This window comes from Dioscorea cayenensis, unplaced genomic scaffold, assembly GCF_009730915.1.
Source record: "Dioscorea cayenensis subsp. rotundata cultivar TDr96_F1 unplaced genomic scaffold, TDr96_F1_v2_PseudoChromosome.rev07_lg8_w22 25.fasta BLBR01000937.1, whole genome shotgun sequence".
NCBI classification, from domain to species: Eukaryota; Viridiplantae; Streptophyta; class Magnoliopsida; order Dioscoreales; family Dioscoreaceae; genus Dioscorea; species Dioscorea cayenensis.
In genome coordinates, this window is record NW_024087328.1 from 12,817 (window position 1) to 29,964 (window position 17,148).

General features: G+C 41.9%; 1 protein-coding gene and 1 pseudogene across 1 annotated transcript; both read right to left on the bottom strand.

Annotated features, from left to right (window-relative positions):
- Nucleotides 1-927: 927 nt before the first annotated feature.
- LOC120255302 lies at nucleotides 928-4,795 on the bottom strand (annotated as a pseudogene).
- Nucleotides 4,796-13,080: 8,285 nt separating this feature from the next.
- LOC120255301 (transketolase, chloroplastic-like) lies at nucleotides 13,081-16,757 on the bottom strand. The gene is made up of 7 exons (XM_039263148.1): nucleotides 16,234-16,757; nucleotides 15,485-15,575; nucleotides 15,228-15,333; nucleotides 14,857-15,139; nucleotides 14,631-14,779; nucleotides 14,397-14,550; nucleotides 13,081-14,295 (listed from the first exon to the last, which is right to left on the bottom strand). The coding sequence occupies exons 1-7, from the start codon at nucleotides 16,720-16,722 to the stop codon at nucleotides 13,339-13,341; spliced, it is 2,229 nt and encodes a 742-aa protein (XP_039119082.1). The 5' UTR covers nucleotides 16,723-16,757; the 3' UTR covers nucleotides 13,081-13,338.
- Between the last annotated feature and the right edge of the window lie 391 nt (nucleotides 16,758-17,148).

A 17,148-nucleotide genomic window follows, 5' to 3' on the forward strand; every position in this document is an offset into this window, starting at 1 on the left:
GCATAAATAAGCATGATCTTTTTAAAAAAATTAATATAAAACTAAAAAAAAGTGAACCCGCAGAATTGGACCCGGTAACCCGGCGGGTTGATGAACCGGGTCAACCCACCGGATCACGGGTTGAGAAAAGGATAACCTGTAACCGGGTCCGCTACAGTGCGGGCCAGTTACGGGTTTCCGGCCCTGCCAGCCGGGTCACTTGAACCGGTGGCTTCCACAGGCCGGTTTTGGGCCGGGCCAGGCTGATCCAAAAATCGGCCCGTGCTCCTCTCTATCTCTACCTAGTCACGTAAATCTCAAAGGTTAAAAGCTAACCAAAGTTGAAAATTTAATTAAAGTGATTCCATGTGCAATTAGTTAAAAAAACAAATGAAAGAAAAGATAATCAACCGTCTCGATTGCAACATGGCATTGAACTAACTAAAATACTTGTGATACTTGAAAGAAAACAACACGAGAACAAGAGAAAGCGACAATATATTAAATAAACTTTATCAATCACACTCGATGCAATACTCAACTAATACAATGTTCCATAAAAATAATTCTTCACACACAAAAAGATAATTTTCAACCGATAATTATATTAAATGTTGATTCTTGTGATAAAGAAAATAATCAATGATAGTTTGATGTTAATCAACATTTTTTTATAACATAAAAAGATATTAAATATATTTCATCCAAATTAAAATTTTTATTATTCCTTGTATTGGAAAATTTAAATATATACTTGAAGAAGATTGCATAATCACACATACACATAAAAATCATTTTTGTATACTCTGATAAACACCAATATTTTTCTATCTACATGTTCAAAATTAGTTGACATTTTTTTTCTGCAATACCTTACACTTTCTGCCTTTAATTTTCATTCTAATCTAACCACTGACATACCATGATGTCAATGAAAAAATAATATTAAGTAGTATGTTTTAAAACTCGATCCATATATTAATTGCATGTGCAAATATTTGGTGCCTTGTAAAGTGTATACACATACAATTTTCAATCAACTTGCATACAAGGCAATGAAGAAAAGCCCTACGAAAGAGTAGTTACCCTCTCTCAAACTTGGTAATTAAGAGGGGCTAACTCAGAAACATCAGAAAACGATAACATGACACATTATTTCTTATTGTACAACAAAATAAGAATAATCTCTCATGCATAACTAAGATAAAGCCGAAAAGGCCACGGCCGGTTTCTCCCCCTTCCTTTCCTGCAAAGCACCAGTAGCCTAATGTTTTGTTAACTGTTGCAGGACCTCAAAGTAGTCAGGGAAGGTCTTGCGAGTGCATCCTGGGTCATTAATGGTGACAGGAACATCAGAACAGGCAGCCAGAGAAAATGACATTGCCATTCTGTGATCATCGTAAGTGTCAATAGATGTTATGTTCAGTTTCTCCGGTGGAGTGATGACACAGTAGTCCGGCCCTTCTTCCACTGTTGCTCCCAACTGAGACAAATGTAATAATAAATCTAAACATCAGAGAGAACAATGTTTGAGCATTAAGAGTGAAGAAGAACTACTAGAATCAAATGCCAACCTTTCTCAGTTCTGTGCAAATGGCAATCATCCTCTCGGTTTCTTTAACTCGCCAGGAAGCAACTGTCAAAAAATATATACGTACATATATATCAGCAGATTGGAAATGTTTCCAGCTATTTGATTATGATTTTCACAACTCCTGGGACTTACCATCTCTGATTGCAGTTGGCCCATCAGCAAATAATGCTACCACAGCTAGAGTCATGGCAACATCAGGCATTTTTGTTCATGTTAACATCGATGGCACGCAGGCGTTTCTTTTTGATGGATCTAGAGGTGGACCAGTCACAGTGACACTGGTCTCAGTCCATGTGACCTTTGCTCCCATTTTCTCAAGAACTTCTGCGAATCTTACATCACCCTGTATTGAAGAAAGTATTCAATTGAGATTGATTTGGGAGTATATTGAAATATTCAAAATGAAAAATCATTAGAAGTGGCAAGTACCTGTAAACTGCTTGTACCGCAACCTTCCACAGTCACTGTACCACCAGTAACAGCCGCACCAGCCAGGAAGTAGCTGGCACTGGATGCATCACCTTCAACAAAAGCCTTCCCTGGCGATCTGTTACAAGTTCATGCAATAAGATTTGTCTTTAGTTCATTTCATGCTGATCACAATGTAACATAATGTGATTGACAATAGATATGAAGGCCTTTCATACTTGTATTTTTGACCACCCTTGACAATAAACTTGTCCCAAGAATCAGAATGCTCTGCCTTAACTCCAAATCGCTCCATCAATTTCAAAGTCATTTCAACGTATGGAACAGAAATCAACTTATCAATTATCTCAATCTCCACATCTCCTAAAGCCAAGGGAGCTGCCATCAGCAACGCAGTCAAATACTGACTGCTGATGGACCCAGAGAGTTTTACCTGGAACAAGGATAAGATTGCAAGGGGAAATCAGTTGCATCCCAGATGAAAAGGAGAGATTTTATGCACAACAATTTCGTGATCAATGCAACTAAGAGAAATGCACTTCGCTGTCTCTAAGGTTAAGCAGCATATACCATGGTCGCAAAATGTAGTTACTTATGCAGTTTTTCAGAATCATGTTTTTGCCATGTGTTCTATCCATTTTCTTCCTATAATAATTTGCCTATATGTAACATCCATCTATTTCGAGTGATGGATGAAAATAATGTCAGTTCTACTTTCAAGTTCTAAGCAAATCAAAATTAGTTATATTCGATTATGCGTTGAAATAGCATGTTCTGACAGAATAATCAGTTTCAATGAGGTGCAATTATGATGGAGGGCATCCCGGAACAAAGATACTAATTATTTTCAGCAGACAATTAAATTCCTAATTGCACGTGGATGGCAAACAAATAACTCACCTTTCCTCCTGGAAGACCCCCTTTTCCAATAATTCGAACAGGAGGGCAGTTTGTGCCCAAGAAACAGTCAACATCAGCCCCAAGCTGCTTCAGGCCATCAACCAAATCACCAATAGGCCTCTCCCTCATTCTTGGTACACCATCAAGTATGTAACTGATAAGGTAAAGTATATTTTGTTACACTCCAAGAAAACCTTGTGCTAGGCATTAACTATAAATGATTCAGATTAAAAATTTGACAGCACCTAGAATTTCCACCGGCAGCAACAACAGCAGCAGTCAGCGGACGCATGGCTGTTCCAGCATTTCCTAAGAAAAGTTGGACCTCTTCTTTTGGTATCCTTTTCCCACAGGGAATTGGCTGCCACAACCCACAACTGTTGCTTTCTTTGATGCACTATCTTCTTCCACAGAAAGTCCAAGAGTTCGAAGAGCCGCAAGCATATAGAAAATATCATCACTGTTCAATAAATTTTCCACAATAGTAGTTCCCTGATACGAAGGAAGAAATGTAAGTTCAAGGATGCAAGCTGATAGACAACATGTATATCAGAATATAAAGACTCATACACTTATTATACATGTGGTAGGTTATCTCTCATAATATTACTTAAAAAGCTTCTCAACTGGAGAAGAAAAGAAGGCATGCAATAATACAAGAAGCAAAGAAACTCTTTTACAGTGCAGATGGAAAATTAGGAAGAAAATAGTCATGCAATCCTTGAACGTACATTTGATTATTGTTACAAGGTATAACACATCTTAACAACAGAAGTTTTTCACAAAGAACACTATTCTCAGAAAGCTCATATTGTTGGTCCTTGAAATAGAAGCACCACAGTTGATTTCTTTCCCCACCATCTGTTCACTTGATTCACTTTAGAAACATTGCAGTCTACAACATAGAATCATAGGAGCCACACATTTACCCAAAAATGAAACTTTTTGGTCAAGGAGACTGATCATCAAGATGACTTTGGTACCAAGGGTCAAGGATCTATTAGTCATACATTAGCTACCTGCTTAAGTGTTAGGACTTGGGATTACATATACAAATATCTCCTTTAAAAATACAGATTTTCATCAGCTCTTATGTTACAAATGATAGACAATCCTGGTTAAGTGCATGACTCTTTATATTCTGTAAACAAACTGCCTTAGTCCCTTATCAATTTCAGCAGGAATTATGCTGAATAAAATTATTTAAGAAAAATATACTAGAGTTTGAAGAAGTGTGTGGCAAAACATCTTATGAGATTCTACAAAGAGTTCGCAAATATGTCAATAGAAATTGTTCGCAAATTTCCTATACCTTCTGATTGCCTATATCTAGTCCGCCATTGGCAGCAATTCTGGAGTTCTCGTTCAAACAAAATTCAAAATTTCACCAATTGAAAAAAAATAAACTAAAACAAATGAAAAAAAAAAAAGAATTATTCCAATCAAACCTAAGCTACGGCAATATCAAAACCCCAAACATAAAACGAAAAAGAGAATGCACAGGCTCACCTCAGAAAGGGCAGCGAGGAGCAAGATCCGATTAGACAGAGACTTAGATCCGGGAAGCTTCATCGTCCCGCTGATCTCCTTGATCGGCTGCAGCACGATCTCCGACACGGCCGAAGCCTTCTCGGAGGTGGTCGCCATCGAGGCCGAAACCCTAAGCGCCGTCGGAGCACAAAACCCACCAATCCTCTTGCCTCCAACTCTCAGAGAAGCATGATTTCCACGCATCGGCAATGACCGGAGCCCGATGGAAGCGAACAAGGTCTCCGGCTTCCGGGAACTAGAGATCGCCGGTGACGAGGCGGCGCCGGAGGTCGTCGGCAAGCCCTTGGCCATCATCGCTCGCGCCATCTCTCTCTCGCACTCTCTCTCTTCGAGACATGGGAGTCATATAGGTCTTGTGCTTTGGCTGCCAACCCCGCTCACCAACCCTTCGCTTCTGGTGTTCTTCATGTTCAATTTCCTTATCCTGAGCCCTTTATAAGCAGGACCTGTCCATGAGCAGGGAGGCCGGGTTCAGGCTTAAATCCATAACTAATCAAATTTAAGTTTGTCCAACAAGCTCGACCAACCTCATTATATGTGAATCTTAACGTTTTTTACCAGAACCGCCTGAATTTGATGACCTTTAATTAAGACATTTTCAAATTTATTTTTATTAAATAATAAATAAATTATAAAAAATTTAATAATAATATTAATTTGTGAACATTATCAAATATTATAATATAAAACACATTAAAATTAAAATACCAAATATATATTTTTATTCAATTACAATAACTAAAATTCAAATTACTATAATTAATGTAAATAAAAATAAATAAATATTATATTATATATATATAATTAATAATTAATTAATGTTAATTCAAACCATTACATATATATACATGTATATATAAAAAAACTGATTAATAAATATATTATATAACTCAAATCAGGGTTGTTAGCAATGAAAAACTAAACATGACCGATTTTTGAAAAAAGTGGATAAACCACATTCATTTAAAAGAAAAGGCGGTCTGAAAAGGAGCAGCAACTCCAACAAAAGAGAACCACCAGGGGTGGTAAAGAAAACAAGACAATCTCAGAAAAGAAGGAAACTAAAGGAAGCACGGTTCCTTTAGAGAAACACAACACATAAGTCTACATCTCGCCCGGGGGAGTCAGACACGTCGACAGGGCCTCATGCCCCGCATCACTAGAACTCAGGAAGTCCAGGCTTCTCTTGATCTTGGTCACAGACTCATCCAGCTTCGCTTTTTTCGGTTCGGGGAGTCGCATCAAACCGGGAGATTATCAAGTGATCAATTTTTAATGATAATGGCAAATGATGAGAGAGCAGTTGGAATTAAAAAAATGCGTGCATTTCTTTTCTAGCAGGATATTCCAAAACAATAGCTCTCACAAGAAGATCCCAAATCGGGAGAGAAGATTTGTGTAATCTACTTCTCCAGTCACCCCAAAGCTCCTTGAGGGACCTAGGAGAGTGATTAGCCCCTAAGAGTTGTCCAAAGTAGTCCCAGATCATCAAAGCAAAGGGGCAGCAGAGAAAGAGATGATCAGTAGATTCCACATCCGCGTGACACAACACACAGGTAGTCGACTGAAGATAGTTACATCTGCGCGAAGCTAAATTCTCAAGAGTCAAAATCTTGTTGTCCCAAGCTAACCAATTAAATAGATTAATTTTTTTTGGGCAATCGCCTTTTAAGATCAAGGGAGTTTTGAAACAACGCAGACCACCATCATTCAGAAAAATATAGAACGATTTCACTGAAAATCTACCATTCGCTGCAAGGGACCAGCGTTTTTCATCTCTGTCAAGAGAGCTAGGCACCAAGGCATTGGAAACAAGGTTGTTCCAGTCAGAGGGGCCACTCCAAAGATCCAGCGGTCTTAAGGAAAGGAAATCCCGAATAGAATCTTCCTTATACCGTGCTAACTGGAAAAGGTGGGGCCAGATATCCGCCGGAGCACGGCCATTCACCCAATTATCAAGCCAAAAAAGCGTGGAAGACCCATTTCGAGCAATGGAGGTTAAATTTTTCCTGAAAGCAGGTAGAGAGTGCATTAGTCCATTCCAGAAGAAAGACCGCCTTCTGCAGTGCTTGTGAAAAAGATTCCAAGTGGGGGAGTTCCGGTAGTAATTTTCGCAAAAAATATCCACACCGCACCAGCGGCTACCAGAAACAACCTTCCACCACCATTTACCAAGAAGGGCGGTGTTAAAGGTTTGCAAATTAAGGATACCCCAACCGCCTTGGTCTCTAGGACGACATAACCTCTTCCAAGATACAAGCCTAATTTTGCACTGTTGATAATCCGGTCCAGACCAGAGAAAGTCTCTACGCATCTTGTCAATAATCTTAGAGACCCAAGCAGGGAGTCTGAAGATGGACATCCAATAGGTGGGGATAGCCGTGAGCACAGAGTTCACCAGGGTGAGCCTTCCCCCTAAGGATAGGGATTTTGATTTCCAGGAGGCAAGTCTAGAGCGAATTTTGTTAAGCAGGATATCCCAATCCTGCTTTCTTGGACGTCCCCCAGAGATCGGGATGCCAAGATAGGTAAGCGGGAGGGAACCTGAGATGCAATGGATCGTCCTTGTCTGGGCAATATGAGGGACTTGATTTTTTTTCGAGGCATACAGACCAGTTTTATCATAATTAACTTTGAGCCCCGACATACCCTCAAAAATGTAAAGGATGAGTTTAATGATTCGAAGATCTTCAATGCCACCATTGGTTAAGATGAGCAGGTCATCAGCATATTGCAAATGACACCTCTTAATACCCAAGTGTCCAAGGGGAACCCCATGCAAGATACCCGAATTGAGGGCATTATTAAACATAGAACTAAGAACATCTACCACTAAGGCAAAAAGAAGAGGAGAAAGAGGGTCCCCTTGTCTTAAGCCTCTATGGTATCTAATATATCCACTTGGGCAGCCATTGACAATAAATTTGGCTTTCGACGATGAAAGAATAGCATTGATCCATCCAACCCATTTATCACTGAAGCCCCTGGCTAACAAAAGATCCAAAAGGAATCCCCAATCCACAGTGTCAAAGGCTTTGGCAAAATCAACTTTGAGGATAAGACCAGGAATCCGATTCTTTTGCATGTAAAAAATGAGTTCGTTAGCAGTGACAATATTATCAGTTATACATCTCCCCTTAATGAAAGCCGACTGAGTGTCATCAACCAGAGAGTCTATCCTAACTCGCAGTCTATTAGCAAGTATCTAAGAGATGATCTTAAGAGAGGAGTTGATCAGACTTATTGGGCGAAAGTGTGAAGGGCTCTCCGGGTGTTGACTTATTGGAATTAGGGCAATATTAGCCCAATTGATTCGTTCTAAGTTAGCTCTTCCCCAGTAAAAGTCATCACAAAGTTTAAAGATGTCATGTTTAATGATTTCCCAATATTTTTGAAAGAAAAAAATAGGGAATCCATCCGGGCCAGGAGCTTTATCAGCACTTAATTCAAAAACCGCTCGTTTGATTTCAACATGTGAAAAAGGGGAATCAAGCGAAGAAAGATCGTGATGATATTTAGCTCCAAGACAATGAGACCAGTTAATCTTAAAACGAAAAATCCCGGTAGTGCCACAGAGGGTCTGATAGAAATTGGTGAAAGATTCCCCAATACTTTTTAATATCAACGACACGGGAGTTGTTATGTGTGATCCAAGGAATGAAGTTCCTATTCTTCCCGACCATTGGCGACGGAATGAAAGAAATTAGTATTTTCATCGCCCTCTTGGAGCCAACTAATCCTGGCTCTCTGCTTCCAGTAGATCTCCTCAAGTTTGAGAATTTGATAAACATCATCTCTCAAAGAAGAGTCTTTGGAGAGTTCTTCAACAGAGAGTGGCCGCAATTCATTTAGATTGTCTAGAAGATCAATCTCATGCAAATAGGCCAACTTCTTAAGTTTGATTGAACCAAAATCCGTTTTAGCCCAAATCCTTAGGTGGTTCCTAAGGTTGATTAATTTCTTAGCAAGTATGAAGGCCCCACAACCAAGAACGCGGGGAGAGGTCCACCAATGTCGGATAAGGTTTTGAAAATGTTCTCCCAAACACCATGTCCTTTCAAAGCGAAAAGCACGCGGTATTGAGAGATGGACCCCCGATTCCAAACGAATTGGGACATGATCAGATCCAAATCTGGGAAGACAATGTTGGGAAGTTTTGGGGAAAAGGGAACACCATTCGAGGTTTACGAGGAAGCGATCAAGCTTAACCCAAATCGGGTTAGCTTGGCCATTGGTCCAGGTAAAACGTTTCCCAAAAGCAGGAGGCTCCAAAAGATGGAGATCCCTAATAAATGACTGCGCCAGGGCGATGTCACTAAGATTAGGGCAACCATTAGATTTGTCCATGTGGGAGAAGATAGAATTGAAGTCTCCACATATGACCCAGGGAATCCCATCCCCTGGGTAGCACGATCTAATTTCATTCCAAAAATCTGGTTTAAGGTGATGCAAATTAGGCCCGTAAACAGTTGTGCAAACCCAACGAACATTGTTAGTTTTACACCTAAATTCTACCGAAAGGCAGTAAATACCTTGAAATTTCAACAGCCCGACATGCAAACTGCTGTTCCAACCAATAATCATACCCCCCGCGGATCCTAAGGCTGGGGAGTAAAGGTAGTGATCAAGACGGGAACCGTCCACTGATCTCCAAGTAGAAGGGTCAATCAAACTAAGTTTGGACTCCTGAATACAGCAAATGTTGGCGTGGTGAATGTGGAAGAAATCTTTAACTAGGAAGCGTTTAGAGGGTCTTCCTAAACCCCTAACATTCCAGGTTATTATATTCATGGAGAAACTAATTTGGTCTAGCAGCAGGACCTACAGAAGAGGGTCCCGCTTCAGCATTCAAGGTAGTTGATCTATTTGACTCAAGCATTCTTAAATGTGATAAGCATTTATCTCTATGATGCAAGGAATCAAAAGAAATACCACATGCATTGCAATAAGAAGCAAGTTGAAGATCAGTCCAGTCATTAATAAGAAGGGGGGTTAAGGCAGTACCTTCTGGAGTGGAGCTAGTCCCTCCCTTTTTTTTTGTAGATCTGGGTGGCTGTGGGATGTAACCAGCCTCCTCATTCCACCGCGAAGATGCTTTCTTCCTCCTTTCACTTCTTCTAGTACCATGACCAGCATCCGCTTCTTGACCGGAGTGCAGCAATCGTTTGATTTTTTCTTCAAAATCAGATTCAGAATCTTCCATTTCTTGACTATCAATGAAGTCACCATCTTTGCCAGAGTCCTCAGACAACTGAGTAGCTGGGACATGTATATTATCATCAACGATATTCCTATCACCCCATGTCTCCATGTTCTCCTACAGGGCAGACTCATCATCTGTCAGGGACCGCGTGGTGAGTTCTTTTGAAAATTTGGCAGGAACCAGAGTCCAGAAACCATGAATAAACACCCAATCAAAATTAGGGGGGCGGGTGAAGGAAATGGGTGGATGAGCCGGATCAGTGAAGCTATCCAAGTTCCCAGAATTTTCCTCGGTAGAAGACTGAGAAGGTAGTTGGTCTTCATGGTTGGCGGGCAAGGCATGGGCCAAAGAGTTGGGGCCCACCTGAGCTGTCTTGATGTTTACAAAATTTTTTTCAATCTCTGCCGGTGTTGGGCCCAAGAGAGAAGGCCCAATGTTCTTGAGAGGAACAAAATGGGCAATGTCTTCTTCACAAGCATCTGGGCCAGAAGAGCGATGGCCCACCACTTCACTTGATCCCAGAATCTTGGTCGGGTCCGCGGAATCCTCATCACGAGGCAGCTGTGAAAAGGCCATTTCCGCTTCGACACCTGGCGTAACCCCCCTACCCTCGATGTTACCTTCGCCAGATATGTCAGCTTGTTTTCTGGAAACCTCGACCAATGGGCGATCGACAGCGCAGGTAATCTCTGGAGACGCGTGCAACGGTCGGACCAAAGCATGCAACGACAATGGACCGGTGGAAACACCCTGATCCAACGGACCATCGGTCCGACGACGATCAGAGATTTGAGAACCCGGTTCGATTCGTCGGCAACCCGAGGCCCCGGGAGCGGAGCTCACCGGACAGGCCACGTCAATCGGATTAGATGCCCCGGGAGCAAAGCTCTCCGGACGGGCTAGTTCCGAGGAAGAGTTTCCAACTCCGGGAGCTAAGCTCACCAGCCGAGCCGGACGTAACTGGGAACGAGGCCTCCAGACCTGAGCACCTCGCTGCAACGGTGGTGCAATCACTGAAATATCGCAGTCGGGATTGCCATCAATGTACGTCTCCTTACCTTTGTCTAAGCTGTGTTGAGAAGTAGCAGAAGGAGCCGGTGGTGAAATCAACTTGACAGCAAGATCCTCATGCCGGGGGGAATGAACAACGTACTTATCGAGGTCACTCCGGAAAGTTGGGAACGGGAGATGGTTGTCCGTGACCAACACTATAAATTTACGCATTCCGAAGCTCAGGATGATCTCATGAGGGAGCAACACCCGGTTTCGGCATCGGACAAGGACTGAGATGAAGGATTTGTGAGGTTTGGAAGGTTGCGGGATGGCCACCAACTCACCCACCGGTTTCAAGAGTTCCACCAGCACCGTCCAGGTCCAGGCGTGGAGAGGAAGGTTCCAAATTAGTAAGACCTGAGCTTTCCCAGATGCCGAACCCACCGAGCCTATCTCCGCCGTCCAAGGTTTGATAGTGAGCACACATGGCCCCAACTTAGAGGAGAAACTCAGCTCGCCGATCTTACTGGCTTTAATGGCCTCAGCCTCACTACAAAGAGTGGCCAAGTATGAGTTCCCCTTGAAATCGTGGACGGCGTCTACTCGTGGTGTGTTCAGAGCACCAGGAAGGAATTCAAGGAGAAGTTCTTCATTGGTCTGGCCAGAAATTATATCAATCACCACAATTTTTGTTCGAGTTCTCTTCTCGCTTTTGTTGTCTCCTCGGGATAAGGAGATGAGACAAGTCGCTGACCGCCATCTAGGTTTAGACAAGGAGTCTCCATCCAGATACCTACTAGCATGCGAGGTGTCCTCAGCGGATGAGAAACTTTCTTTGGCCTTGGGACGAACTCTGCGCTGCCGCGGAGGCGAGGGGAGTTTCACACGGCAATTTGCTGCAAGGTGCCCCGCCCCGCCACAACGTTTGCAGGTGATGCGATGGCGACATTCAGAGGTTTTGTGGGTCGATCGCAGGCAGTGGTTACAGCTCGGCGGAGAACGAGGCCTCTTCGATCCCGCCACCGGCAAGAAACTTTTCGGCGGAGAGAGAGAACCCTTAGAGGCATCAGCAGGATTAGGGCTGTGTTTTGATCTGTGAGGTCGAACGGTCACCCAGTTATCCTTGGCATCCACCGGACTATCGATCGGCACTCATTTGGACCACCCTCGAAGACTTCTGATCGCTAGGAGGACTTACCACTTTGGCGAAGGAGGTTCCTTCTCTAACCAAACTACTCCGAGGGAGAGGTCGACCACCAGACGGTCGCTGGTTACCCGAGTTCCGATTGTGAGAAGAAGCTTTTTGGGACCACCATCCTCTGCCTTGCCGGCCGCCGTCTCTGGCGCCTCCGAGGAGGTCACCATGAAGCGAGTCCATCCCTTGTCTCAGACGACCGATTTTTTAAATGAGCTGTTTTTAAGATTTGATCATCCGACGTTGTATATTCGTCTAAACCATTTTAATTTTCAGGCGGACCTCGGCTTGGGTGATAGCCCAGCCCTTGGACAGATCTTAAAAGCAGCCAGCTGAGATAGTTGTGGGGAACGGGCCACGTTGTGTCACATGAATGGACTACGGTTTGTTTTAAAACTTCTGGAGGCACACTAGACCTAGGCAAAATCCTTATCACGATGCAATCATGTGGTGGATTTAGAGAGAGTTCGTATGAAATGATTTTTTTGTCGTATCATGAACCCGAGTTAACCAGGGGATTGGTGGACACGTGGTATAACATGAATGGATAAAACAAGTTGCTGTACCAGTTCCGGTCGGACACTGGACCTCGACCAACCGGCTAACGCTTTGAGATTGGTTTATTTGTTGATATCATCCCGATGCAATCGTGCGGTGAATTTTGGTTATATGATCATGTGCGAAACGTGGGTTTTCGACTCGAAGTCAAACCAGGCTCCTTACCTAACCCAGGTTGTTGGGTTGGTGGGTAGTGGATGGTGATGCGATAGTCCACGTGGAGGAATCTCGTCTGTTGATGTTGTTTGGGCCAAGCTTGGTTGGTAGGTGTTAGTTGGATTTATTTATTTAATTAAAACTATTTATTAAGTTGTTAGATATCTCTCATATCTGTAACTAACTCCATTTGTTTTACTTAACCAGCGATTTTGATTGAACATAATCCATGTGACATACCACATGGATTATCTATTCATCTAAAATCAATATTATTAGAAATTTTTTTATTATTTAATTACATGATTTTTTATTGAAAAATAGCATACTTGGCTTGTTCTTTGAACATGTGTCCCATACATTAATGTAAAATCAAATAAAAGCCTTTTTAATGACAACATCAATATATAATTATAGAAAAACCAATTGATAATACCATAAGAATTGCCCTTTTGAATGGTTCACCAACCAACACATTCACAACCAAGTCTTAATGGATTTACATTGAAACAACAAACAAACTTCTCAAAGGCCACCAAATGAAAACTTCTCAAAGTCCAAAACAAGTTTTACAAATGAAACTTTAAGAGAGCAATGCAGCTCCCAATTTAAGTCCAACAAATTACACCATTGCAAAAATGATACAACAAAACTAAGAGATATTGAGAATCAAAAACTTTATTTCAATCTAAAGATGGCCAATTATCCCATTGCATCTGCCGGAATGTAAGACACCCAGATTTATCGATGAAACAGAAAGTAAATACTCTAAGCAACAACCTATAGTGAATTTGCTGCTGCAATAACGTTTTCTGTTGTGAGACCGAATTCTTTGTATATCTTCCCAGCAGGCGCACTAGCTCCAAATTGATCAATTCCGATGGCCTTGCCTTTGCCTCCAACAAATTTCTCCCATCCAAGTGTCGCACCAGCCTCAATACTAACTCTAGCAGTGACCGCGCTCGGAAAGACACTCTCCTTGTATTCATCTGATTGTTCATCAAACAACTCCCAAGATACAAGTGAGACAACCCTCACTGCTTTCCCCTGCTTCCTCAACTCGTGGGCAGCCTTGGCAGCTATTTCTAGCTCAGAACCAGTGCCAATGAGAATAAGGTCAGGCTTGTTACCAGATGAATTATCTGAAATGATATACCCACCCTTTGCAACTCCTTCAATTGATGTTCCTGGGAGATGAGGAAGCTTTTGTCGAGACAATGCGAGAATCGATGGCCTCTTCCGGTTGAGAATTGCAACCATATATGCACCAGCAGTCTCATTCCCATCAGCGGGCCGGAGCATGAGAATGTTAGGCATTGCTCGGAAGCTAATCAAATGCTCAATAGGCTGATGAGTGGGTCCATCTTCTCCTAGGCCGATGGAATCGTGAGTCATCACATAGATCACACCACCTTCGGACAATGCTGAGATTCTAATGGCAGCCCTCATGTAGTCCGTGAAGACAAAAAAAGTGGCACAGTAGGGTATGAGACCGGGACTATGAGAAACAATGCCATTGCAAATGGCACCCATACCATGTTCTCGAACACCAAATCGGAGGTTGCGCTCTTCCGGAGTGGTACTCTGGAAGTCACCAAATGTCTTTAGCAATGTCATGTTAGACGATGCAAGATCAGCACTTCCCCCGAGAAAACCAGGAAGAACTTTTGCAAGTGCATTCAGGCACTGCTGTGATAGATTTCTAGTAGCATCTGCAGGACTTTCAGTAGTGTATGTCTGCAAGAACATCCAGAGAAAATTTCATAACTGTCGTGATATTTCTACCGCAGAGTTTAAGATAACACATTTAAAGAAATAATAAAATAAAAAATACTGACTGGCAGAGCCTTCTCCCATCCAGCAGGCAGTTCTCCTGACATGATTCTCTTCAGCTCTGCAGCTTCCTCAGGATACTTCTTCTCATATTCTGCAAACTTAGAATTCCAGTCAGCCTCAAGCGATGCACCTTCCGAGATATGTCGACTCCAATGACTGAGAAGGAAGAATTCCAATTAATATGGAATCCACATAAAGATCAATGGAAAACAAATGAAAATGTGAGGTTCGCAAACCTTTTTACATCTTCGGGCACATGGAAAGGCTCAAAAGGCCATGTGAGGTTCTGCCTGGTTGCATCAACCTCCTTAGCACCCAAAGCACTACCATGCACACTATAGGAGTTTGCCTTGTTTGGTGATCCAAATCCAATAGTGGTAGTTACCTGTATGTAATATGGAAATAAGTTAATAACATATCACACAACCTTGAGAATCTGTGGCAAAGGCACAAGTCAGTGACCTTGATTAATGTAGGTCTATCTTTGACAGCCTTTGCTTCCTTGATCGCAGCACGAATCTCATCATAGCCATGGTTACCATTTTTCACCCAGATCGTGTGCCACCCAAGAGCCTCAAACCGAGTAATGACATCTTCAGTAAAAGCAATCTCTGTGTCTCCATCAATGGATATATGATTATCATCATAGAACGCAATCAGTTTTCCAAGACCCCAATGCCCAGCAAGAGAACAAGCTTCATTGGAAACCCCTTCCATTTGACAGCCATCCCCAAGAATCGCATATCTAAAGCCATGAATAAGTTCAAATTATCAGATGGCTTAGTTTTGAATAAATAAGATATTACTCTTAGGAGTAGATAACTTTCGCTTACATGTAATGGTCAACAATCTCACTATCAGGCTTGTTAAAGCGTGCAGCTAGGTGCTTCTCAGCAAGTGCCAACCCAACAGCATTTGCAATACCTTGTCCAAGAGGACCTGTTGCACATCCAAAATCAACAATTGATATAAGCAACTAGAACTACTTCAAATAGTGAGAGGGAAAAGAAGTATTTGGTATACATAATTCCAATCCAATCTACACCTAAACACTACACAATTCAAATCCAAGATTATTTAGGACACAAACCAGTAGTGACTTCAATTCCTGGTGTCTCAAAGTTCTCTGGATGGCCCGGAGTTCTACTTCCCCATTGCCTGAAAGACTTTAAATCCTCCTCCTATCAACATCAACATTGAGAGAGTATAAGGATAAAAAATGAAGAGCACCACTAGATTCTTGACTTCAAAAATACAAATTCTAAAGTCCAAGAATCAGCTAAAATGCTTAGTCTTTTAGAAGATAAGGACATCCAACTGAACTATTTTTCTATCACAATAAGGATAAACAAATGAAAAGCATCATCCATGACAAAGTTAGAAAGAACACTAAGATGCAAAAACAAACTCAAAGATATCAACTTTTAGCAGATATAAGCTTCTATCTGATCTTTTTTCCCCAAATTATACTCAAGATCCAAACTTCAGGAGAGAAAAAAGACCATGCAAAGAAAAAGATTGAAATATATATATATATATATATAGATTTTCCTTTTTCAGTTAGGTAAAAGACAGAGAGAAGCACACCGGTTTTTATATTCTCAAGATAAAGGAAAGAGATAACTAAAAAAGAAGAAGCTTTTACATAAAACAACAAACAAAATCATGGTCTATACACCCATCCAGAATACAATCCCAAAAAACCAAGAAGATCTATCACCCAAAACAGATAAAACACAGTACCATGAATTTCACCATCAAACTCCCAACTTTCTTGATCATCAATCAATTAAAAAAAAAAAGAACAAATGATAAAACCAAAGAGAAAGAGAATCTCACCTTGACGCTATCGTACCCAGCGAGGTGAAGCAGAGCGTACTGGAGCATGCACCCATGGCCAGCAGACAGCACGAACCTATCTCGATTGAACCAGTAGGGATTCTTAGGATTATACCTCATAACCTCATCATAGAGAATATGCCCCATGGGCGCACAACCCATCGGAAGACCCGGGTGCCCTGAGTTAGCCTTCTCCACCGCATCAATCGCCAGAAACCGGATCGTGTTAATTGATTTCTCAACCAAAGGCACCGGAGCAGTCCCCGCCGTGCCCTCCAGAGCCTCCACAGCCGCCGCCCTTACAAGCCCTACGCGATGAGAGCGAACCACGCGATGCTGTAGATGCTGGCGAGCGGAGGTCTTGAGGGAGTTGAAGCTCAAGAAAGAGGGGACGGCAAGGCGGTTAGAGGTGGTGGTGGATGTGCCGGCGCCGACGATTGCCCGGCCAGCGAGGGATTGGGCGGCGGTGAAGGACGTCGAGAAGGCCATGTCTCTCTCTCTCTTTCACTCTCACGAGATCTCGAGTTCTTTGGTTTTTAATATAAACAAAGAAAAGAAGCGGTTTGGTTCGGTGAATTCGAGAAGGAGTAGGTGGGATTGTGACCGTTGGATCATTATGATGATCAAATCGGAACCGTTGAAAGTGAAATAGCATCATTTGTTTGACTAATTGAGGCTTTTTGTGACCTTTTAGGGAATCCCAGGGGGCAAAATGTAAAAATAAAATAATAATAATAATAATTAATTATTTTTTATACTAATTAAAAGTTAATTTACCCTCAAATATTTCATCATTTTTGGTGTTAAATATGTTTTTAATTTATTATTTTTAATCATTTTGTGGTATGTTTTTTCCATGTTTTTAAATGAGAGGGATTTGATATGCTAATATAGCAAAATAAAAGAGAGATCTTT

Coding starts and splice junctions, on each gene's coding strand:
- LOC120255301 (XM_039263148.1), bottom strand. CDS start 16,722: ATGGCCTTCTCGACGTCCTTCACCGCCGCCCAATCCCTCGCTGGCCGG. Junction 15,334..15,484: donor AGGAATTGAAGTCACTACTG/GTTTGTGTCCTA, acceptor GATGTGCAACAG/GTCCTCTTGGACAAGGTATT. Junction 14,780..14,856: donor ATAGACCTACATTAATCAAG/GTCACTGACTTG, acceptor TATTACATACAG/GTAACTACCACTATTGGATT.